Below are 24,202 nucleotides of genomic sequence, written 5' to 3' on the forward strand. Positions count from 1 at the left end.
TTTGGCTAAACGCCTTGCTTAAGTGTCGAGAAAGGTTATGTAAAAAATTTTGCGCAGGAAGACCACTTGAAAATAGTAGATTACTAACCAGTATTTCTTATTTTTATACTAAAATTTTCAGATTATCGATGAAAAGTTAATCGACTCTGAATAAATAATTTTGGGCACTGTAAGAAGTGGACCTTGACCTTCTGAGCAAAAAATGGTGAGTAGCAAAGGACGCAACACGCGTTCGAACGCCATGAGTCTCCGTAAAATACCCGCTCCAAATGAAACTACAGTGGGTGGTGCATCCACAGATAGTGAGAAGAGCGTGGCGGTCAGTGACGCTGAATTGGCCACTGCGGAATCGTCCCATGAGCCACAATTGATGCAAAATGATGATCACCCGGAGGCGACAGTGGATGAGGAACAGGAACAAATACAGAATACTAAGGTTCGTTACTGGTAATAATGCTTGCTTAGCATTTTGGTGCAATAAGGGTTTGGTGTTAACTGGTGTCATCGTGATGGGGTTTATTCATCGCGTTTTTTTTGTCCCGAACCAGGGGTTGTTACGGTGATCGTCTTTTCTGAGGACGAAAGGGTAGATTTGGTTAGTTTTTAAGCATATTTTTAATAGCCGCGAAGCGATAGTGGCTATTATTGGGTACATCGTGGTTTTTTACAATTCAAAGAATTTGAATTGTATTGGGGCGCTGTCTTTTTTTACGACTCGAAGAGGAGTATTGGAGAAGTCCTTTTTTTTTAATCAATTTTATTGGAGTGATTTTTAAAGCGGGAAATGAAACGCGTGAAAAAATTTGGAGTGGTTTTTGTGCTGAACAAAATTGAAGAGTGGAGCGAAAATAGAGTGGTTTTTGTTCATACCGCTGTTTTTGAGAGAGCGATAAATTGATGTGTGAAAAAATTTTCTCTAAGCGAGCGAAATTTTTTTGTTCACATGCGGCTTTTTAAAACCGTTTTTTTATTTTTTGGTTTAGAGGTCTGATTATGATATTGTGTGATGCTTAGGGTTGTTTTAATAGTGATTCGCAAGTTTTTGGTCATTAATAAGATTTTTATGCCATTTTGCTGGTTTTTCAGCTATTTTGCTGAATTTTAGGCGAATTTAAGCAATTTTTTGCGTTTTGTTTTGTTATAATGCCTTGTAATGGCTTTGAATAGCTGCATGTTAGTAACTGAGTTTTTAGATACCAAGTGATTACATTCTCTTAGGTTGGAAACGATTTTTTTGTTTAGAAAAATGACAATAAACTGAAAAATTTTGAATTATTTTTTTTAATTTTTTGCTGTTTTTCGTTTTTTTTTTCTAAACTTAGAAAAATTTTTCAGCCTATTCGACTTTCCTATTGTTTTCGAAGTCTTCCAGTACTAATTCACTCCAATTAACGTTTTTTGGGTCTATGTGCTCCCGTGAAATTGAAAAAAAGCTCAATTTTTTCTATGATTTTTTTTTCAATTTTTTTAAATGCCCTTTGTTCTTCAATTTTTTATAGCATTTGGGGATGCCTATAGTCCAAATTAGTTTTCCTTGATGCATGTTGATGATTTTGATTTCAGTTTTGAATCATTTTGTTAAAGATAATTGAGTAACTTTTATGAAGAGTTCCGCAAATTTTCGTGTTTTTTTTTTGGAATTTTTGCTGAGTTCTTCTGATTGTCTGCTTTTTGCTAGTTTTTAATGGTCTAGTTTTTGATAGGAGCTTTTCTAGAGGTTTTGTTGAAATATATTTAGTGCACGTTTCAATGACAAATATCACTAACTTTTCTTAAACACTAACTTTTTTATTTTTTTCGTTCTTCGTTTTTACTCATAAATAAACAATGATTTGGATTGGTGGACACTTGACCAGATGTAGTACTAAAAGTTCTTTGAAATAATGATTTAATTTCAGCATAATGGTATTTGATTCATTATTTGTGGCCAATTTTTTTTTGTTTTTTTACAGAAAATATTTTTGGTTTTGTTTTTCATTTCCTTTCTTTTACCTACGTTTATTCTACTTGAAATTTGTGTTTGGTTTTTGTCTCAAATAGCAGTGTTTCAACAAAATTAAACTTAACCTATTTCACGGGTTTTTGCCAAAAGTTGTTTTTAAACTTGCAACTCAATGTAAAATTTTTATCACGTGCTTATCGTCTTTTCTGGTCAGTTATTTTTTCATTGTTCTTTTTCTTTTTTTTTGTTTTAAAGTGACAAGTGTTATTCAGTAGGATAAGCATAATGTTAGTTATTGTGGTCAATCAGTAGAGTAAATTTTATGTTTGTTAGGGGCGTTCGTTTTTTCCTTCGAGTCGTTTCCGGAATTCTTCCGGCTATGTTCTTTTTAAGATCTGTTCACACATTTTCATGATTTTTGAAGTCAAATTGGAGTAGTGATTTTGGTCACGCCGAAACAGGAAATGGAGCGAAAAAGCGAGTGGTTTTGCGGCGTGAATTTTGTTTCGCTCTAATTTTAAAGAAGAGTGCGAAAATGGTGTTTGAACAAAAATTCGGTTTCTCGGTAGTGGTTTTTTGTTCACATGCGGCAATTTCACTCTGATTTTTACTGTTTTCTCGATTTTTTGGATCGGATTTTTTTCTAAATGGTTTTCCCAATCCATTCACAGCTCATTCTAGGCCTAGTTTTTTTGTTTGAATTAAATTTTCATCTCTCGCTAGTGGGTATTTTGTATACATGTGGCATTTTGACATTGATTTTTTGTTTTTTTTTCTTATTTTTTGATCTGATTTTTTTAAAATGGTTTTCTCAATTCACCCATAGTCCATTCTAGGTCTAGTTTTTCAGTTTAGTCAATGAAAATTCTTTGAATTGTACGTCAGGACTTGTCCTGCTATGTTTTTTAATTCGTCGTCTGCGTCGATGATTCTTACGACCTGACTTCTTGGAATTGACTTCAGTGACTTCTATTGCTTTGCAGTTAAAATTTGTGTGTCTGACGTCACTTCTGCTTTTAGGTCAATTGCGTGACTTACCTCACTCACAAAAATGACTTCTGAACTCACTTATGGAACTTTAAATTTTATGAACATAAAATAGTGTGCATCTAAGTAGTGCCAAACTTATATGCCCTAGTTCCTGAGTATTAGTCTTGAACTTTTGATTTCGAATATCAATTTTGAAAAAGCTCTCTTAGCGCTTTTTCCCTATAGACTGTATATGTCAAAAAATTGACAGTCCGAATCTAACCCAAAAAGTGTAGTTGTCTATTAAAGGACTGGTGGTCGATCTGTCTATCTTATTTCTTTAGTTGTTTCAATTCATGGAAGGCCCCAAGCGTCTATCGCGGCTATTTTCCGGCAATCTGCCGGCTATGTTTGATATTTTCAACGTAGCATATTTTCATCACTTTTGCCGTAATAATTAATCTGTTAGAAAATTTTATGATAATCGAATGCGATACTCTTTTCGATTCCTCTCGAACTAAGATTGAAGCAACTGTTGTTTCGAATATGGGACATAATAATATAGAGTATTCATTGTTTCTACTGTGCAGTAGTCAGTAAACTCTGGATATATTCACCAGCCACTCCCCCGCCCTAACCAAATGTTCGAAAACCTTCTATAGTTTTTGGTTTTTTGTTATTTCTTTTTCTTTAATATTTTTCAAGGTTAATTGTTTACATCTCTTTTTCTACTGTTTATCTACTGCAAAATTACGCAATTTTTTTCTAGATTATTATTTAGCTCTCTTGAGTAATCTGACTTGTCGAAGGAAACTATATAAACTGGTGAAGCCGGGGGCATTAAATCTTTTTCTGCATTTTCAATTGCTCTTGAACGAAGTTCATAGCAATTATTGTAAACGTTTGTCTTTTTTATGCAAAATTTTCGCTTGACAGTTTTGACTTTTCGATTGACTTTTACGCCCTTGACTTTTTGCGATTCCCGTGATCTAAATTTCTCTCTCAATCACAATTTCAAGCAGCTAAACTCAATTGGCGGCAATTTAATACTAAAAGTCAAGTGAAAAGTGCGCCCATTTTCCACTTGAAAGCCTAATAGTTTTATATGTTAACCTCTAATGTGGTTATTTGAGTCCCACTATTGAACTTCTTTGTACCATTTAGTCTCCCTCTCCTCTCATCCCCTCCCCCTTCCCCGACTGAAGCAGGCTGCAATTGATCAGAGCTCCCACTAGTCGTTCGAGAGCAATTCTTCTGACGTTTAGTCGGTTATGTTTAATCTGTGCGCCAATTTATATCAAGACTTTTACAACTGCTTCAAAGACCCCACCGAAGCACTTTTTAAGTTTTTTGCGTGTTTTCGTTATAATCTTATTAATAACCGCCGGCAGCCTCTCAACGGCTACTTTTTTTTAAAATTTGCTTTACCTTTTCATCACGTTTTTCTACATAAGTTACGATTTCATGCTTGATTTCTGACGTACCTCACTCGCTGTTTCAACAGAATGGGGTTTAAATTCTTTCAAGCGTTGATTTACGCAATGTAGTGAATACAGTCAAAGTCAAAAGAGCAAAATCAAATGAAAGGGGATAAACCGATAAAGCCCGCTCCTTTAGTCATAGTACATTAGGTTGTCAAAGTTTATTAGAGATTGCTAGCTCACATTAAGCCTAATAGCTATCAGTTTAAAATCTGAGTTACGTATAGTTTTAGCATCTAACTGAAACTACCTACTGAATTAGAACACTTTTTGAAACTAACTTTTTGGAAAAATTCTGCTGTTCTTTGTCTGTTTCAATCCCGATGTTTGTCAAGCGCGTCAACGGCGGCTATTTTCCGGCAATATGCGGGATGTTTTTGTTTTTAGATAGACCTAATGTTTTTTTACATTGGAGCTGGTTTTTCTGTCTTGTGGCTGATTTGACTCTGTAATTGTTCCGACCCCACTTGTGGGGGGGGGGGGGGTCGGAGGGACTATATACTCAAATGGGTTTTTTTGTTCCGTGAATTTTGGCCGACCGATGTATTCATCGTAGAGAAATGTGCGTGGTATCATTAAAAAGCTCGTCCAGCGTAGAATTCGAAATTAAAAAGATTTTTTTTGAATTTCGTTTTTTTCGAGGAGTTATCGAGGTTTAAAGTTTCATGTGAACACTGGATATTTGGTTCACTTTTACCGTAATTTTCGTTCGAATTAACGTTTTTTCTACGAAAAATTTAATTCAAAACTAGATTTCACGCCAAAAAGTAAATCAATTTTAGATTTTTAATAGACGAAAGGAGATAATAAAGACTAGTTCTAGTCTTAGAGGGAAGTTTAATATATATAAAAAAAATTCGAATTAGGTTTGGGAGCTTTTTTTTAGAAAATTTTGCATTTTTTTTTGTTTTTCGTTCCGTTAATGACAAATCTCTTTTACGATCAAATGAAGCCCAATGAACAAAAAGTTTGTTTCGAAGAGATGGCTCATGTTTTTTTTTTTGGGTTCGTATCTCAAATTTCGTAATTTCAAATGAAATTTTGATTTATTTTTTGAGGTTTTACTAAAGTTTTATAATCCTATGGCATAAACTTTTTGACTGAAGGTGTAATAGATTTGCTAATGAGCAATAAGTGAACCTATCTAGTGCTGTGAGTGGGCAGCTAATGGCTGTTAAGACTTTGAAAATAAATTTTCGAATTTTTTTTTTAAAATTGGTAAATCATAAACTAATTTTTGTGAACTGTAAGTTCCTCTCAGTAAAACAGGATTGAACTCCTTCATACCAGTGCAAGATACGTTAATCTCATTGGCGGCTTTATCAAATAACTATTGGTTATACGTCTTCAATGCCACAAGATTTCAATTTTTAAAAAAAAATTTTTGGACATTTCGTTTTATTGGTTCATTTTGAAATCTTATCACGTCATCCTGATATTGATGGCTACATCTTCCTTTAGTGAAGACGTCCAAAGGATCATAGATAAAACTTTCTGAGAAAAAAATATGGTTTAAATGGCTTCAACACTTTCTTCTCCCATTTTTCTAAAGAAATTTTGGTTTTTGCCTATTTTTGTTGTTTTTTTTTTTCATAGTCATAAGACATATAGTGATGTCTTATTGATAACCTAGGCATGATAAACATCTTTGCTTTCACATCGTGGCATAGCTGAGCGTATTCATTGAATTCCTATGAAAGCTTTTGGGATTAATGGCTGTTAAGACTTTAAAAATATTTTTTTTTTGAGTTTTTTTTTTGAACATAAATCAATCTTAAGCTTATATTCGTGGATTGTAAGTCAGTCTCGGTAATGACGGAACCGGTTTTTTTCTGCATCAACAACAATGTGTCTAGTTAGCGGTTTTGTCTTCTAACTATTGGTTTTTTGACTTCGGCGCACGAGTTTTCATAATTTTTATAGTTTTTGGATTTTTTTTAGTTATTTTGGTTCCTTTTGAAATCGTATTACATTATCCTCATATTGATAGCTCCCATTGGCTTAGTGAAGACGTTCAATGGATCGTTGAAAAAATTTTCAGCGAAAAAAGCTTATGGTTTAAATAGCTTCGACACTTTCTTCTCTCAATTTTCTACCGAACTTTTGGATTTTGCCTGTTTTTGTTGTTGTTTTCATAGTCAATGACTTGTTGTAATGTCTTATTGATAAATTTTGAATGACAAACATCCTTGTCGGCACATTATCTAGGCATAATTTAGCGTATTAAATGCCTTCCGTTGAAAGCTGTAGAATTTTATGACTTTGATATTATGGGTTTTCTCAAAAATTTCGTGGTTTTGATGTATTTTTCTTTGCCATACGACTTATTGTGATGAGTTATTGATGTCACATGAATGAAACCTATGATTGCTATTTCATCGAGGCAGAATTTAGTGTGTTTAATTATCTGCGTTGAAAATAATTGAATTTAATGCCTTTGATACTAGGGCTTTTCTCAAAAACTTCGTGGTTTTAATATCTTTGTTTATATTTGTTGTTTTTCAAGTCATTTTGTAACAATAGAAACAATCACCTTGCTGTTAAAAAATTAATTGAAAATAGAAGAGTTTATACTGAAAAGTTTATTCTCTAATGGCTTTGAAACTTTTCTCGCTTAATTTTTGTGAGTTTGCTGTTTTTGCTTTTTTTTTATTTTTAGGTAGCCGTAAAATTCTGATCGGTCTCATAAACTTTTAATGTTGCCTGTCATGTTGCCCATAAACTTGTAATGTGTGATGTTACCCGAAGCAGTCAGTTTAAAGCCAATAGTCTTAAAGATTATGATTTTATAAATCTTCAAAGATTTTTCAAACTTTTCAGTTTCTTTTCGTCAACTTATTCTCGTCATTGAGAAGTCCACTCCAATTCCTTGAATTTCAAAAAACAACTTGTCTACTAATATTATGTCGTAACTGATGTTTTGTTTGGTGAACATTATGCGTTTTCATAAAAAATATTGTGAGTGGTGTATTTGTGTTTCTTTTTTCTCTTCTTTTATCTTATTCAGGTAATAAGGTCCCAATGATTTTCAAATGTGGCCCAAATGAACGAACTTCTTTTCTCTTTTAGTATAATTTTAGCTGAATGAGTATAAATGTAAGCTGAAATAAAAATAAATAAAATTCAGATAATAGCTGATGATTTTAATGGCTTCAATAATTTATGTTATTGTTCTTAATTTTTTGAGATTTTCTGCGTCTTTGTGTAAATAGTTCGTTTGAGATTTTCTGCGTATTTAGTTTATTCCTATGGTTTAGTCTCAGCAAAGACAGTTCCCATTAGTTTCATATTGACTTTTTAGTAAATTTATCAAGAATTATTTTGTTAAAAAGCTAAAGATTTTTTTAGACTTTTGAAATTATTTGGTTTAAGAAATGTTGATTGATCTTTGACTTTAACCTCATTTTTTTCTCTATGTCAACTTTTTACTTAATCTCATTATGAAAAACATACATCTGCTGTATAGTTAGCAAAAACTAAATTTTTGGAGTTAAGGTTTTATCTGATTGCATTTTGACGTTGTTACTAGGTGCTTTTAAAATTATATATTGGGTTTCTGCCGTGAAAATTTTGTTTTTGCATATTTTGTTGTTTGTTGTTTTTTCTCGTAGTCTTTTTATTGGTAGATCTCGTGAGCGCTGTAATGAGAAATGGCATTATGTAATTCAATTAGTATTTACGTTTTGTAACGTGTTTTTTAAAGTCAAACATCTATTTTTGTTATCTCTTCATTTGGTTGACAATTAAGTCAAAAATGTAGATGAGCTCGGGTCGGAACATCATGTGCGAACGCACATTAACGAGCCGCCTTGTTTACCCTAAAGTCACTTTAATTAACCGAAAGCTTGGGTGCTTCCATAGGTGCCAGCCACGGTGAAACTTTCGAATTGTTTTAAATGTTTCGTTGATTAGACATTGGTAGTACATCTTATTTTTGAATGTCGCATTAGATTCACCACTTTACCACAGGGTAATATTACCTTTGTTCAGTTTCACCTTGACTTGAAAATCCTCTAGTGTAGCTTAAATACGTCTGTGGATGTAATATATTTGCTTGACCCTTTATCCTTTACTTCTGGCGTTTGCGTAATGTAACATATAGGCGACAATCGACACCTTCACTCGCCCTCGCTGGTCGTCCTAGAACAACTTTTGCTGCTAACGTATGCTAATTCCTAGCTACACCGACGTATAAAATGATGCCAATGGTTCTCAACATTTCAATATTTTTTATAATAAAATATTGAAACAAAAAATTCAATATATTGGCAATAAAATAAGTCAATATTTCAATGTTAATTTTTCCAGATGCTTAGACGGTTTTGGCTGCAAGGTTAAGAACTCATTTGCTGCTCCTGGCTGAAAAATGATCCTTCGCTTTCTGACACATTTTAACTGCGCATGCTTTGGGAGCTACGTCTATTTTTTGAGAGACCTTAGCAAAATTATGAGGAAAATAATCAATGTTTAATTAAATTTTTAACCTTTTTTAGATTTTCTCCAATATTCAAACCTTTCGGCAACGATTTTCTGAGTAAATTAATCGATATTTGTATTTCGTGATCTTAAAGTTCGTTCATGAGTCATCTTTCTTCTTTCACAGCACTGTTTTTAAACGGCTTTTAAAGTCCAAATTTTTCCAGCCTGGTGATGATCAGAACCCTCTTGAAACTCAATTGGAGTCAGCTACTAGCAATGAAGTTGAGCAAAATGAAACGAAAGAAGAGGAAAATGTAGCTACTAGCTCGATCGAAAGTGCTGCTGTGAGTGCATCTGTAGCAGTCAAAGGCGAGAAGAGTAAGAAAAGGAAGAGGCATCAAGGGAGCAAGAGTAAAAAGAGGAAAAGCGACAAAAGTGTGACGTCAGCATCTTCAGAGTCTGTCAAAGCTCCAAAGAAGAGCAAGAAATCGGATGACGAAAAGGAAGACGAGGCACGAAATGGGAATGCAAACGGTAAAAATATATTGAATAGATATGTAATTAATTACTCATAACTGCGTCCATAGTAGCCTTGAAAAGGGATGAATATAAGAAACAATGCGGATAATGGCACATGAGACGCGATCAATTGGTCATTGGGTAACTATTTTTATAAGCACGACCCGAAGCATAAAACCCAAAAGGCTCTATACCCGAGTTAAAAATGTTCCTATGATGCAAAATTGCAGCCTTTGAAGTGCAGTTTAAAAGTAAATTTGTGCATTTGCTGTTTAAAGATTTTACATCTTAGATCCATTAATTACTTTAGCTGAACATTGCGATATTAGAACGTTCGACTATCATGAACCAAAGGTTTAAACTGTTTTCTTATTTCAGTTGTTGAGGTTACAGAAGTAACGGAGGAGGCGGAACCAGTAAAAACTAGCCCAGAAACCTTCGACCAAGATGTATCCGTAGCATCAATTGATAGCCCGCCTCGGAAGGAGGAAAAATCAAAATCACCTCCGAAGAGTTCTCGCTATGATAAAGACGACCGAAGGCGAAGACGAAGTCGCGAACGTGAGCGATCGCCCAGACGCGAACCAGAAAAACCAAAGATTCCGGAGTTTAAAATTCTTCACGCTGGCACTGGTAGCTGGCAACATTTGAAGTACACCAAACCTAACCAAGGTGCTGATACAACCGAACAGCAAAATGGTTCTAATGAGACTTCAAAAGCTAATGAGTATGTTCAGGAAATCTCATCTTATCCTCCGAAGCGAGATGAAAATCAACCGAATAACGACTATTTTCTCTCGCAGCATGCGGCTTATAATGAAGATAATGACGAGTCAATTGAGGAAGAACGAACGATTACTGTTCAATGTCAACCTGTTGTTGCTAATCAAAGTGTGACAACTAATCAAGTTATTACTCCTGGTGCCGTCGACCAACATGTAATTACCAATCAAGTTATTAATGGTAATGAGTTTAAGCCTCCGTTGCCACCCCCACCCGAAGACGAAGAACAACTGCTGTCTGAGAATTTTGACCTTTTGCTTGGTTTTGGATTATCAGAAGATGCCGCTAAACACGTTGACCTTTTATTTACTTGCAATTATTTAACAGAGCCGTTACCGGATGAACTAATTCTAGAACTTGCAGAATTAGAAGAAGAAACAGTCATTGCATTAGCTGAAAGCTTCAGAAATACAGATTTGTCAAAGATTAAAAACCGATTGGTGTTTTTTAAAGCGAGGCTGAAACTTGTCAAAATGAAGGGAGTGAATGCTCTACCTAACAGAGGCTCGAGTACGGCCAACAGTAATAACCGTTCAAATGACCCACAATCTGTCGAAAGTCATCAAGGAGGTTTTATTCAGAATACAGTACCAGGTCGAGTGAATAAACCGGGAGGACAGGTGAGTTCTGTTTCTCAATCTGATGTTCAAAAGATCATGTCTCAAGCTAATGCTCTCCAGAATAAGTCAAATGTTAACATGGCTCAATCGCAAACGTACACCTATATGGCAATGCATAAATTGGCAAATGGCGGCTCGGCAAGTCAAGGTCAATCCGGGTCAAATAAAGTTGCACCTCAAACTACGACGTCGGGAACTCAAGGTCAAAACACTCACAACCCTTCGAGCGAAATCAGTGGAGCACCTGTAATGAATAACAACTCCCAGCAAAATTGTACGGAAAATCAACAGCCTAGCCAGCAGCAGAATCAATACCAAAATAACCAGAGCAGTCACCAAGCGTACAACTACCCCCCAAATCCCTATCAAGACATGTCAAGTGTTGCACAACAAGGTGCCCAACAAAATAGCCAACAGTACCCCAGTGCAAATTCATACAATGGTGCTTACCCAGGATACAATTATTACGGGGCGTACAATGCTAATTATGGCTGGGGCAGCTCAGCTTCACCCGCTACTGCAAGCGGTGGGGATTCAAACGCAAAGCCAGGAAACTATGCAGGACTTGGTTACAACAGCAACGCTCCTGCCTTTTCTGGACCCGGTTATCGTACTGGTCCTGATATGTCCAAGATGAATGAAATTTTGCTGAGAACAGGTTACAATTATGAACATAATCACGTGATCAGGAAGTATGGACCACCTCCGGATTGGGTTGGTGATCCGCCGACATCTGGACATGAGTTGTTTGTGGGAAAAATTCCGACGGATTGCTGGGAAGATGAAATAATCCCCATTTTTGAACAAATTGGAAAGATTTATGAAGTGAAAATACTTATTGACAAGGAAACGAACTTGAATAAAGGTTTCTGTTTTGTGTGCATGTGTACAAAAGAGGACGCTAAACAGGCTATTAGCCGACTTAGTGGTTCGTACGTCAGGCAGCGTTGTCGGATATTTGTCAAGTACTCTGTGCAGTTTACACGATTGTTCGTTGGTGGAATTCCGCGCAACAAGTCACGTGAAGAGATATTTTCGGCATTCCATGATGAAGTGCATAATTTGTCAGACGTTGAGGTTCTGGGAGGTGATGATGGCATGCAGAATCGAGGATTCGCGTTTTTGGACTTTAAGACATACTTCGACGCAGCTGTTGCCAGGTTTGAAATCTTCGGCAAAATTGTTTTCGAAAATTTTGATTTCCCAATTTACAATTAAAAACATTTGAAGTCACTGATCTAAAGTTGTATCACTTTATCAATTTTTGTATGTGGAATTTTTGTTCTATAATTGGACTCGTTGAAGTGTCCTTCTCTAAGAGACAACTTTAATTTGGATTTAAATGCCAGTATAAGGACTAATTATGACTTGGAAAATGGAGCTGCTGTTGTCGCATCCTCTGTTTGTTAAGAGATAAGTGACGTAAATGTGCTTTTTGTGACCTAAAGGCAGTGAAGAATCTGGTGCTTCGTTTTTTATTTGATGCAGTTGTGACATTATCTTAGATGTCTCAAGCTGCCATTGTACATTTTAGAAAGCGTCTGCAAGCTGGCCGTGTGTCAATACGTGCGTGGGGTCGCTACTCCAAGTTTGTAGTTGAATGGGCGGTACCATTGGACAACCCAGACGAAGAGGCCAAGGAGCAGTCGAGAACAATCCTGGTCAAGAATTTAGCACCTCACACCACCGAGGGAGAAATGTACGCTACATTCCAGGGATATGGTACGTCATCTTGGCATTGTGATAGTTTTGCTGACCGATTTGACTTCACTTCGATTGCTTTTAAATTTTCGTTTTGGGGGTCGGAAATTTTATACCGGCCTAAATTTTTGCTTCATTGCTTTTGAACGAAAACTGGAGGAAGTACTGTTAAAGTGAGTATTTGTGTGCAAACTTTTAGCTTGATTTATAGCCGCCGTCAGCCTTTCAACGAATAGTATTTAGACACGCTCCTTTTTAATAGCCGCACAGCGATAGCTGGGGCTGTTATTGGCCTTCTCTTGGTTTTTTACAATTCAAAGAATTTGAATTGTATTGGGGCGCTGTCTTTTTTACGACTCGAAGAGGAGTATTGGAGAAGTCCTTTTTTTTTAATCAATTTTAATGGAGTGAATTTTTAAGCGGGAAATGAAACGCGTGAAAAAATTTGGAGTGATTTGGTTGCTGAACAAAAGTGAAGAGCGGAGCGAAAATAGAGTGGTTTTCTGTTCATACCGCTGTTTTTGAGAGAGCGAGAAATTGATGTGTGAAAAAATTATCTCTGAGCGAGCGAAATTTTTTTGTTCACGTGCGGCTTTTAAAAGCAGTTTTTTTGCAATTTTTCTTGTTTATGAGGTCTGATTATGATATTGTATTGGATTTGAGCTCGTTCTGATAGGAATTGAAGGTTTCAAGTAGTTAATTTGAGTTTTATGCAAATTTGGAGGTTTTTGATCAGTTTTGCTGATTTTTCGACGAAATTTAATGTATTTTGGCCTTCTGTTTTGTTTTACTGCTTTAAGTGCAATTTGCATAGAAGCTCGTATCTCAAAGAATATCAGGGATATAAATTGATTACAATTTTGTTGGTATAAAACATTTTTTTCTGAAGAAAAATGACAGAAAAATAGAGAATTTTTTAACCACTTTTTTAATTTTTTGTTTTTTTTTCGTTTTTTTTTCAATCGTAGACATTTTTTAGCTTGTTATGACTTGCCCATTATTTCGCGAGCATTTCATTGCTCTATTTGCTCAAAGTAACTTTATTTGGTTTTTTTCTCGTAAAATTTAAAAAACACTTTACGTTTTCTCGTTTTTTTTTGTTCAATTTGGTTTTAAATGTCGTTTCTATTCTTCCTCAACCTTTGATAGCATTTGGGGAGTTTTGTAGTGGAAATCAGTTGTTTTAGTTCTTTAGGATGTCTCTCATTTTGATTGATATTAGTTTTCAATTGTTTTTGTTAAAGAAAATCGAGTAAATCAGAGCAAATTTTGGCCACTTTTTGTCTTTTTTCTAAGTTTTTTTGCCTATTTCTTCCAATTTAATGTTTTTTTTGTTGGTAGCTTTTTCTCAATAAGAAGCATTTTTGTAGGTGTTGATTCTTTGAATTTGCACTTGAAGGCTTAGCTGGGCAGTTTTCTTTTAAACAAATTATACAAAACTCTAATTCGTTAAAGAGTTTTTCTTAGTCTTTTTTTTAGTTTGTTGTTTAACGTTTCTCTGCAAGTACTAGGTGGGCGATTGATCTAGCCAAATATATAACTAATTGATTTCTTTGAGTTATGGATGGGAAGCTGCATGTTATCTTTTTGTAGAGAATTTTGTTTGGATTTTTAGAGAATATTATTTTTTGCTTTTGTTCTTTGTCAAGTTTCCACTTCTCTTTTCTTTTTGAATTGGTTACAATGTCTGTCGATTGGTAATATTCTGGTGATGCATCTGATTAGTGAGAATAGTCAGATTTCCACTTCGAGTCGTTTCCGGAATTCTTCCGGCTATGTTTTTTTTTAAGATCTGTTCACACATTTTCATGATTTTTGAAGTCAAATTGGAGTAGTGATTTTGGTCACGCCGAAACAGGAAATGGAGCGAAAAAGCGAGTTGTTTTGCGGCATGAATTTTTTTCGCTCTAATTTTAAAGTAGAGTGGGAAAACGGTGTTTGAACAAAAATTCGGTTTCTTGGTAGTGGTTTTTTGTTCACATGCGCCAATTTCACTCTGATTTTTACTGTTTTTTCGATTTTTTGGATTGGATTTTTTTCTAAATGGTTTTCCCAATCCATTCACAGCTCATTCTAGGCCTAGTTTTTTATTTGAATTAAATTTTCATTTCTCGCTGGGGGTTTTTCTGTTCACATGCGGCATTTTGATATTGATTTTCTGTTTTTTTTCTTATTTTTTTGATCTCATTTTTTTTAAAAATGGTTTTCTGAATTCACTCATAAACCATTCTAGGTCTAGTTTTCCTGTTTAGTCAATGAAAATGCTTTGAATTGTACGTCAGGACTTGTCCTGCTATGTTTTTTATTTCGTCGTCATGATTTTTGTTACGACCATATGACGTCACAGCCACTTTTTGTTCATTCGTTCATGCAATTTCAACTGAATTACATGTGTGACGTCATTTTTCGCTCTTAGTGGAGCGAGTTTTTTTGTTCGTGCGCGTGATTAAATTTTTGGTCACACTTGACTTACCTCACTCTCAAAAATGACTTCCTCAATTTGAAATTGACTTTTTTTACTTTAATTCAAAGAGATAAGGTCAAATGGGTGTGTGTCACTCTAAATGAAGGTTATTTGAGATCAGCTAATAGAGGCAGCAATAACTTATACAGATTTTTAATCACAATATAACAGATCAGCCTTCAATGAAGAGACGAATTTTTTGGTCTGTCTTTTTTACTGTTTTTTTAGACTGCCGATCTACGAATCTATTGCGGCTATTTTCTGGCAATCTGCCAGCTATGTTTAACAATTCAAATTATTTGAATTGTTTTGGTGCGCTGACTTTGTGTTGAGATCTATTCGCACATTTTCATGATTTTTGAAGTCAAATTGAAGTGAAGATTTTCCGAAACAGCACGCCGAAACAGGAAGTGGAGCGAAAGAGCGAGAGAATTTAAAGTGGATGAGAAAACTGTGTTTGAACAAAAATTCGCTTTCTCGCATGTGGTTTTTATGTTTACATGCGGCAAATAGCCTTTGATGTTTATTTTTATTTATGATCGCATTGTTTTTAAATGGATTTTCCATTCAATGCATAGTACATTCTAGGTCTAGTTTTTTGTTTAATCAATTAAAATTTTTTTGATTTGTTTCAGGACTTGTCCTGATATGGTTTTTCACAATCCAAGAATTGGACTGTATTGGTGCTCCGTCTTTTTTTGTAAGATGTTTCACACATTTTTTAATGACTTGATCTTTAAGACGGGATAATTAGCTGAGCATCAAGTTTCACCAAACAGGCTCGGTGAGCATCAAGTTTCATTAGAGGCCCTTAGCTGGTTTTAGTAGTCCCTCAAGTGCTGAGAGAGATGCAGTTGCTGGGAAGTTCGCATTTAAATTTAAATGGTCATTTTTAGGAGTTTTGCAGTCCAAAATAGTCCAATTTTTTACTTTTTTGTCATTGTTTTGAGTTTTTGTTTGATCAGTCCTAACTTGAAGAATTTTTGGATAAAACGCATTTTTTTTAGTTATTCCAGCCCCAAGGAACAGTGAACCTCGTCTAGAGTTTGATAATAGGTTATTGTATAGTTGCTAGTAGAAATAAAACGGTTTTAAATCTTTTAATATCACAAATTTAAAGAATTTTTAAAATAAAACTAGCAATTTTTAAGTTTTTAAATTTTGTGAGCTTTTTTTCTTGCCTGATTGGACGGTAAGTATGCGATTCACTGGAAGCTTTTATTCTTGGCTTATTGGCCTGTAAGTATGCGATCCACCGGAAAAGTTTTGTCCGTAATTTTTAAAATAAAACTTGCAATTTTTTTTCAAGTTTGAAAATTTTCTGAGCTTTTTTTTGCCCTCGAGTCGTTTTTCACGCTTGACTATGATTTTTTCGTGATTTCAATTCCGCTCATTCATATATTAAGTCTGGCGATGCGAAAATGGCATCTTTGAACGTACTTAATTTGATACTTAAATCGATACTTGATGAGGTAAGTTTTTAATTGCACTCAAACGATGTGTTTTGTAACAATATTAGTCCTGCGTTCCTCGTGCGCCCTTTCTTCTGTCCCCTGTGACGTTTCTTTCTGAAAAACGAGATTGATAGGTAACGCCCTGAGTGCATTAGGTTCTCTTCGAGCCTTTCGGCTTATTGGACTGTAAGTATGCGATTCACCGGAAAGGTTTTGTCCGTAACCCCGCAGGCTCCGATACGGTTTTTGGACACCTCCACCCGGATTTCGAAGAATCATTAAATTTATACAATGAAAAATTTATACAATTAAAATTAAAAGTTATACAAGCGTTGGCATTTGACGGGGTGGAACATTGTGAACCCAGCTTACCGAGCCTTTGTTTTTGCTTCGCGAGTGTGCGATTAAGTTTTTCTGCTTCGTACCAAAGATCATTACTCTTCAATAGTCGGTATAGTCAACTAATGACCAACTGAGACCAAATAATACCAATTATATGCCTTGATAAAAAATTTTCATCAACAATTTTGATCTGCCTTTCAATTTATTGCTCTATAGTCAAATTGTCAGCTCTCAGTTACGAGTAGTTTCGGACAACAATTGGTTATAAGCTGTCATTTGTGTTTTTCCTCTTGTGTTTGTTGAATGACTAATAAAACGCTCTAAATTGTTTATAGGTGCGATCAATAAGGTTTTTAAACAGCAGCACTATGCATTTGTTGAGTTCATGGAGAGGGAGTCGTGCCTGGTGGCTATAGAGGGAGAGAAGAAGAGAGGTGGATACGAGTGCAGAATTCACACACCTATACCAGGTACTTAATCATACATGAATTATTGTTCTCCCCATGCATAATGGCTTTTATAGATCAACCTCTGGGTTCTCGTGATCAGGCAGTTATGTCCAGTGTGCAAAACTTAGAATCTGTTTATAATTTTAGAGTCTCATTGTCTCGTGGAGAAAATCCTATATTTGTTTCAAGCTACCAGGGACGTCAAATTTTAATTTTGCGAGCATTTTTTGTATCTTCTGGAACATCGTTTGTTGTGATCTGTAACATTAAAAGTTTTCAGAGGTGTCAAAGCGTATGGTGCAGATTATACGAGAGAGAACAGCTGAGAAAGATGCCATGGCGAATATGGGAGGAGGTGGAGTCACTGGAAACGGTTATGGAGGTGGAAGTGGAAGCAGCAGTGGATATGGTGGAATGGGAGGATATGGCAGCAGAGCTGGTAGTGGTGGATTTAGTAACAGGTACGGTCTGAGGTTTTAATGGCTTCGTTGCTAGCGCATTTTCGAAAAGGGGTGACGTGACCTATGTTTGTAGCATAAATCAAAATCCTATTTTTAATAGCCGCCCTCATCTTCTCAGCCGGCTATTATTGCGCTCGTATTTTTTTTTTTTTTTTACGACTCGAAGAGGAGTATTGGTTTTCTCTCGGTTTTTTTTTTTTACAGGAAGTAGATTTGTTCACGCGGCATTTTGACCTAAAAGCGAAAGTGAGAAAAGCTGTTTTGGTGAACAAATTTTCGCTAAGCGAGAGAAGTTTTTTGATCATGCGCTGCGTTTAGTGAATGACTTTTTGACTTTGAAAAGTAGTTTTTGACTGAATGGCATATATAGATAACCGTTTTTAGCCGTTTTTTCGTCTAAGTGGCCGATTTTTTTTGCTTGTAATTTGGTTTTTTGTAGAAATAATTTTTATTCGATACTATATTGAAATGCCAACATCGGAGATTGATGCCACAGTGTTTTTGCAGGTCCTGAATATGGGTTTCAATTTGAAAATTGGCACATATTTTTTGATTTTTTAGTTAATTTTTGACTTTTTTCTATTAATTTCTTCATTCTTAGATCTTTTAGCCGTCTTTTTTTCAAAAATCAGTTCATTTGGCAACTTCCCTTTGATAATTCATATACTTAACGCCTCTGGCTACCTCGGTGTATTTTTGTTTTATAAAATTGTACATATGCTAATCCGATTTTGGTAGTTTTTTCCCGATTTTTGTCAGTTTTTTGTTTGTATTTTGATTGTAATTACTAGAAATAGTCTTTTTGTGCAACAAGAGGGACCTTAATTGTGTTTTAATAAAAATGCAATCATTTTTTGGAGTTCAGTTTTTGAAAAACAGTTGAAGCTTTTTCGTAAATGCAGTCTTAAAAGTTTTTTGATAATTTTTTTTTGCAAAATGTTTCAATGTTTTATATTTTTGAGTTGTGCTTTTTCCTATTTTTTTGTTCTCTTCAGGAGGATAGATTTTTGTATCGGATGACTAGTTATCTTTTCTAGGTCTCGAATGTTGAGCAGTGAACTGTATTTGTTTTTCTTGATTTTTTAATTTGATTTTTAACTTTTAAAACAAGAATGCCTTTTTGTTACGGTGTTCCTTACATTGTGCCCATATTCTTAAAATTCTAGTTAGTATCATTCTAGCGTTGTCCTGGCACCTATTTTTATTTTTGGTATATTGATTTTTTCAGCTTCCATTTTTCATGAAAGCAGTATTAAAAGTTTTTTGACCTTTTTCTGTAAAATATTTAATGTTTCGTATGTTTGATATCTGGTTTTTCTTATTTTTTTGTTCACTTCAGGAGGATAGATCTTTATATTGCACGACTAGTTATCTTTTCTATGTCTCTAATGCTGAACAATGAAATGTATTCGTTTTTCTTGAATTTTGGTTTTTTTATTTTTGACTTTCAAAAATCAAGAATGTGTTTTTATTACGGTGTTCCTCATATTGTGTCCATGTTCTTATCATTCTAGTTAGTATCATTTTAGTTTTGTCCTGGCAGCTTTTTACTGCACATATATTTTTGGTTGTTTCAGTTGTTAAAAAATTGAATGATTTCAGCATTTTCTTAGATTTTTGTCATTTCTTTGTTTGCAATTGATTTCATTCAACACAAGGCAGTACTGAGAGTTTGCTAGCCAGCTTTTTCCAAAAGCTCTACCTAATACTATCTACTGCAACTTCCTTCCTGCCTAGGTGTTAATTCAAACGATTTTTTGCCTTTGAACATTTTTCTGCTGCTTGTCTTTTCTATGATTATTTTAATTTTTGAATTAGTTTCAAATCATGTTGTCTAGCATATGCAGAACAAGGGAGAAGTATGTGCCGTTTTTTGTTTAAATTGCAGTGATTAGAACTGTAATTATAGCGGTTTTCTGATTCTTAAATTTGAGTATTCTTTTTAAAAAAAAAGATTTAACTTAGTTTCTAAGATTGTTATCTGCCGTTTGCTTTTCTGATCTTTTTGAGATCAGAATCATGAATTATTTGAGGGCAATTGATAGCCCTTTCAGCTGTTTTAGGCCATCAGTATTTTGATCTGCTTATCTATTTCGGATTTTTTAACGTTATCAAACATTTTCAACAATATAAAATTTTGCTGTATTTTTTTCTTGGTGACAGTGGTTTAAGTTCACCAATTTTTAGATCAGACCAGTGTACGTAATGAGTTAATGGTTGAATTCAAATGGTAATTGCTTCAGCTGCAATTAGGGTTTTTTTTGTGAGGTTTTGCGGCTTCGAGTCGCTTCCGGAATTCTTCCGGCTATGTTTTTTACTTCGTCAAACTTTTTTTCGCTTTACCATTTTGCCGCTTTTTCGACATTTTGCGTGAAATCTTTTTGACTTCTCTAGGCTAGTTTCTCTCTTCTCTCATTCTGCTAAAAGTGAATTTGAACATCAGTTGCTAAGCAAAGCAATTCAAAATGAACAGAGTCGGTATAAAAAATTGAAGTCAGAAATAGAAACGGGATAAACCCATAAAGCCTAATTTTAGATGCCCGCTATTTGAACATCGTTCCTATAGGTCTTAGTTACCGTCTCTAATGCTTATTGGTATTGATAGTAGCCCCTGTAGCCTCTCTCTAAGAAACAGAAGTATAATCAACTACGAAATGCCATCAAAATGAATCGGACTTAAAAAATATTTTTGTACAAAAATCTTTTTTTTTCAATATATTCTATTCGTTCAATCCTTATCATGCTTATTGGACTCAACGGCGGCTATTTTCCGGCAATCCGCCGGGTATGTTTAAAAAATGCTGATAAATTTGAACCACTGATATGCTAGTATTAAATTACAACAACCAAATAGAAAGTTGAAGTGTTATTTGTTGCAACTGAGTTTGTCACTTGCAATATTACCGGTTTATCTTAGCTGACGAATAATCAAATCGTTGAGTCAGTGGAACTTTCAAAGACATATCTCTGGAAAAAATTGAAATGTTTTACAGTCGAGATCAATTTAGACTAATTAATTGTGATAGCTTTCAAAAAATTTGTTCACGAGCGGAAGAGACCTTCAAGTTATTTACAATAGAAGCTGATGCTCTTAACTTACAGGCTAACTGGTGCAAACAACCAACCTTTGGGAGCAGGAATGAACCAAAACAGCAGCAACAGCAACAGTGGGGGTGGTGGTAATTCATCTTATGACGCATACACACGGGGCTATTACGACGCACAATATCGGGCGCATTATGATGCGTACATGAATCAGGCGTCGGGCGGTGCTCCCCCTAGTAACTACAACTACCCCCCGCTAACTGGGTATGGTAGCACTGCTACACCCACTCCTGCCAATTTGCCCCCAAGTGGGACAGGTCAACCATCAACAGGTGTGTGCTAAGATAATTACGAAGACGCAGTTTAAAATTTAGTTTTTACTTTAATTTAGGAGATCAAATTTAATGACTGAACAGAATTGACGTATAGGATTGAAAATTGAATCTATTTCCTAATTTTGAGATGATTGACAAAAGCTTGTAATTGCCTTTGAAGATTGAGCCAACGCCTCAACTCTGAGCAAGTTCATTTCAAAATAAATTAATCGGAGAATGCTGGGTGATGAGTTTTGGACGATATCCACTTGCGTGAATGCAATTTTTAACCTATCGCTCGTGAATGGTCAGAAGTACTTTTTTGTCAGGTGGTGCGAACCCTTCCGTTATGACTAATGTCCCAAGGAATGTTCCCTAACTATTGAAAGATCTAAATTCTTCTCAGTCGATAGCTATTCAATTTTTGAATGAATGCTCCCTTGTCGTTACTTAATTGTGTGAGTTATCTCTCGATTTTTTGTGATAATTGACGTGTTAATCAGTGATTGCTTCTATTGTTAAAAGCAAAATCTGGTCTAGAAATGTGTCGTTTTCAATTTTTTGAGCAATTTTGTGAGATTTGTTTACTGGAACATTCCTGCATCCAACAACAGTCATGGAGCGCCCCAAAACTCATACGTTGGATCCTTTGTACGAAGCAGTGGAACCGAAAACAATGAGCCAACGTTGAACCCCGGAAGTTCAGGGAACAGCCAAATGACGTCATCGTCTGGATCTAATGGTCTAATTGGTCCACAGCAGCCGACGGATCCATTGGCATCCCAAGGTCGTTACACCTTGCTATGATTGCCTCTTCCTCCTCTCCTACCCCCAAATACCAACAGCCGACCCTCTTTAACATGTACTGACTTTCGTTTTGTAATAATATATGATACTTGTATGAAATGCTAGTACTGTTGATGGAAAGCAAAACAATTTTGATGCAGTTCGAAGTTACCTATTATATTTGAGAGATTTTGTATTAATATACGATATGGTATTTACTATAGTTTAGTGGTCACTAAGTTGGAGGAGGGGGGGTATAATGAGAAAGAACCCTTGTTTTCATGTTGAAGAGTAATCTTCTGCTCTTCTCCACTTTTGTGCCCCCCCCCCCCCCCATTGTATGGCTGGCCTCCCTAAGCTAGCTATAACCCAAGGTAACTGTTTAACCCTGTCGTTTGAAAGCAATTCGTCCTACATTAGGCAGTTTATGTTATAATGCTTGCAAATGGTGATTATTTGCTGTCAATTAGAAAAGATTCCAATTTTCATTTTAATATCCCAATCACTGTTTTCTATCTGCTGCCCTCTCAAACCTTGCAAAAACCTACCGGTTTGTGTTTGTCAAATGATGCTCGTTTACTGGTACATAATCGTATAAACTGGAGGAATTATTTCAGTATCTTCAGAGAGGACAGGGGAAAGCAGGGGTGCGTGAAGACCGTCTGATTTTGAATATTCGAACACCGTATGCGTTGCACACATACCAGTACTCACAGCATCAGCCAGATATTCAAATAAACCAAAGCTTGAATTGTGATGTCTCTGGGTTAACAAAATCTAGCACAAAATTAAAGTCTTCTCATTCTTGCCAAAATTGATTGTGATATTACCTCGCAGGGTTTTAACCATAGCTTAAGATAATAAAAATGTGGGGTCAATTTTTTTTGAAGTCAGTTGTATAAGACATGTATTTTGGTTTCTAAAATAGTGTTAATATAAACAGATTAGGAAATGGTGTTGTTTGCTGGGTAGCTCACTAAGTTTTCCCTGTTTCAGTCAATGCAGTACCCAATGCTATGCCTGGCGTGTCTCTCGGCTCTGTTGCAGAACCAACAGTTGCCTCTTCTAATAACTCAGAAGCAGGTGCTGCTACTGAGAACAAAGCAAAAGCAGCCGCTGATGAATCAACCAATCAAAGTAGTCTTTGGTGGAATTTCTGACATGGATTGGATATCATTTTTTTCCAACGTGATTGGCTGCGGGAATGAGAATTACGAGTCACCGACAGCACATAATTTAAATAGAGCGCGGCCAATAATTACTATCTGGATTTGAACACGAGTGATTATTGTTCAAGAACAGCTCTGTGTGCCAATCCTGGTCCCTACAGTGACCATCATACAATATTTCAACGAACCATTTATCGCTCAATTTTTTTAGATCAATCATGAGCATTAATATTTAATCTTAAATTGTCTTTTCTAACTGGGCAATGTTTTTCTCTTCAGCGATAAATGGTTGGAATCGTTCTACACTTCGACAAAACTATTTTTTCATTTTTATAGTTTTTAGCAGATAGTTGACCCACTTTTTGGCTGGCAGAGACTCGAGGAATCAAGCATTACATTTTTGCTCAGCTAATAAGTGGATCACAATTCCGCTGAAAACTATAAATTTTAAATGGGTGTACCGCATCTTTGTGTTCTGTGGTGGACCAAACAGACCATTACGGATGGTTACAAACTGCCGCGATTCTACTGCAACAGAAACTGATCCACGAGTTAGCTCATCATCCTAATTATTTGTTCTACTAATTCATCCGTTTTATATAGAGTATATGCGTACTTTAAAAAATTGCATCTTATTCCAGCTCTTACCGTGGTCTTCTGTGCTATTTGCTTTTGATTGCTGGTTTTGACCAAAACTTTCAGTTTAGTTATTTCCGACAGCTGATAATAGCGAGCTGCGTTTAGTTGTCTGGCCAAATATTTAAAATTTGTCATGCTATGCGTTTCAATCACATCTATAGTTTTTGTGCCAATGAGAACTGGCAAAACTTTTTGTGAAATATAATTACTTAATCTTGGTAAGGTTTCATAATTGTTTGGTCTATCAGCAGTTGTTATCTTCTTGAAAAAGGATTGTTCTAGTTAATGCTCTTAAGTGATGTTTGTAGCAATGCTGTTAGTCATGTTAGTAGTCCTTCTTTTTATGCTGTTTTTCGTACGTTTTTTCGTCTGACCATTTTACATTTTGTCCTCAAAAATGGGATTAAAAGGTAAAGCCTGGAGGGCAATTCTGTCGCTGAGCAGTTCTCTTTGAGCCTTACGCATTACTAGTCTCTAAGAATGCGGCTCACGGAAACTGCTGAGACACAAATTCACGTTGTGAAGGGCAGTATGATCCAACACTTCACCAAGCCTATTTGTGGTCTCATCGTGGTCAGTAAGTAGCAAAGGCAAGTGTAGGTTTTATATCGGTTTTTACGACTGGAAGAGGAATGTTGGTATTCT

At 35.5% G+C, this 24,202-nt stretch overlaps 1 protein-coding gene across 5 annotated transcripts; it reads left to right on the forward strand.

The window, feature by feature from the left end:
• The first annotated feature begins 125 nt into the window (after positions 1-125).
• LOC142337847 (uncharacterized) lies at positions 126-23,113 on the forward strand. 5 transcript variants are annotated; one of them, XR_012758955.1, is made up of 10 exons: positions 126-436; positions 9,036-9,345; positions 9,709-11,893; positions 12,268-12,455; positions 17,030-17,164; positions 17,424-17,604; positions 20,707-20,981; positions 21,293-21,327; positions 21,576-21,825; positions 22,746-22,885. XR_012758955.1 is itself a non-coding variant. In XM_075387400.1 (10 exons), exons 1-10 carry the CDS (start codon positions 203-205, stop codon positions 22,907-22,909), a joined length of 3,882 nt encoding a protein of 1,293 aa, XP_075243515.1. In that variant the 5' UTR covers positions 126-202; the 3' UTR covers positions 22,910-23,113. The 5 variants fall into 5 exon arrangements, 3 of the variants coding, with proteins under 3 accessions (XP_075243515.1, XP_075243516.1, XP_075243517.1); XM_075387400.1 differs by having other exon boundaries at positions 21,576-21,750; positions 22,746-23,113; XR_012758956.1 differs by lacking the exon at positions 21,293-21,327 and having other exon boundaries at positions 21,578-21,750; positions 22,746-22,884.
• The last annotated feature ends 1,089 nt before the right edge of the window (positions 23,114-24,202 follow it).

The sequence above is a fragment of the Convolutriloba macropyga genome, chromosome 4 (assembly GCF_964194025.1).
Source record: "Convolutriloba macropyga chromosome 4, txConMacr16.3, whole genome shotgun sequence".
Classification (NCBI taxonomy): domain Eukaryota; kingdom Metazoa; phylum Xenacoelomorpha; order Acoela; family Convolutidae; genus Convolutriloba; species Convolutriloba macropyga.

Bases quoted from the DNA above. Each gene is read 5' to 3' on its own strand.
- LOC142337847 (XM_075387400.1), top strand. From the start codon at position 203: ATGGTGAGTAGCAAAGGACGCAACACGCGTTCGAACGCCATGAGTCTC. The intron at 21,328-21,575 runs AGGAATGTTCCC...GCATCCAACAAC, and splicing joins CCGTTATGACTAATGTCCCA to AGTCATGGAGCGCCCCAAAA. The intron at 21,751-22,745 runs GTCGTTACACCT...TCCCTGTTTCAG, and splicing joins GGATCCATTGGCATCCCAAG to TCAATGCAGTACCCAATGCT.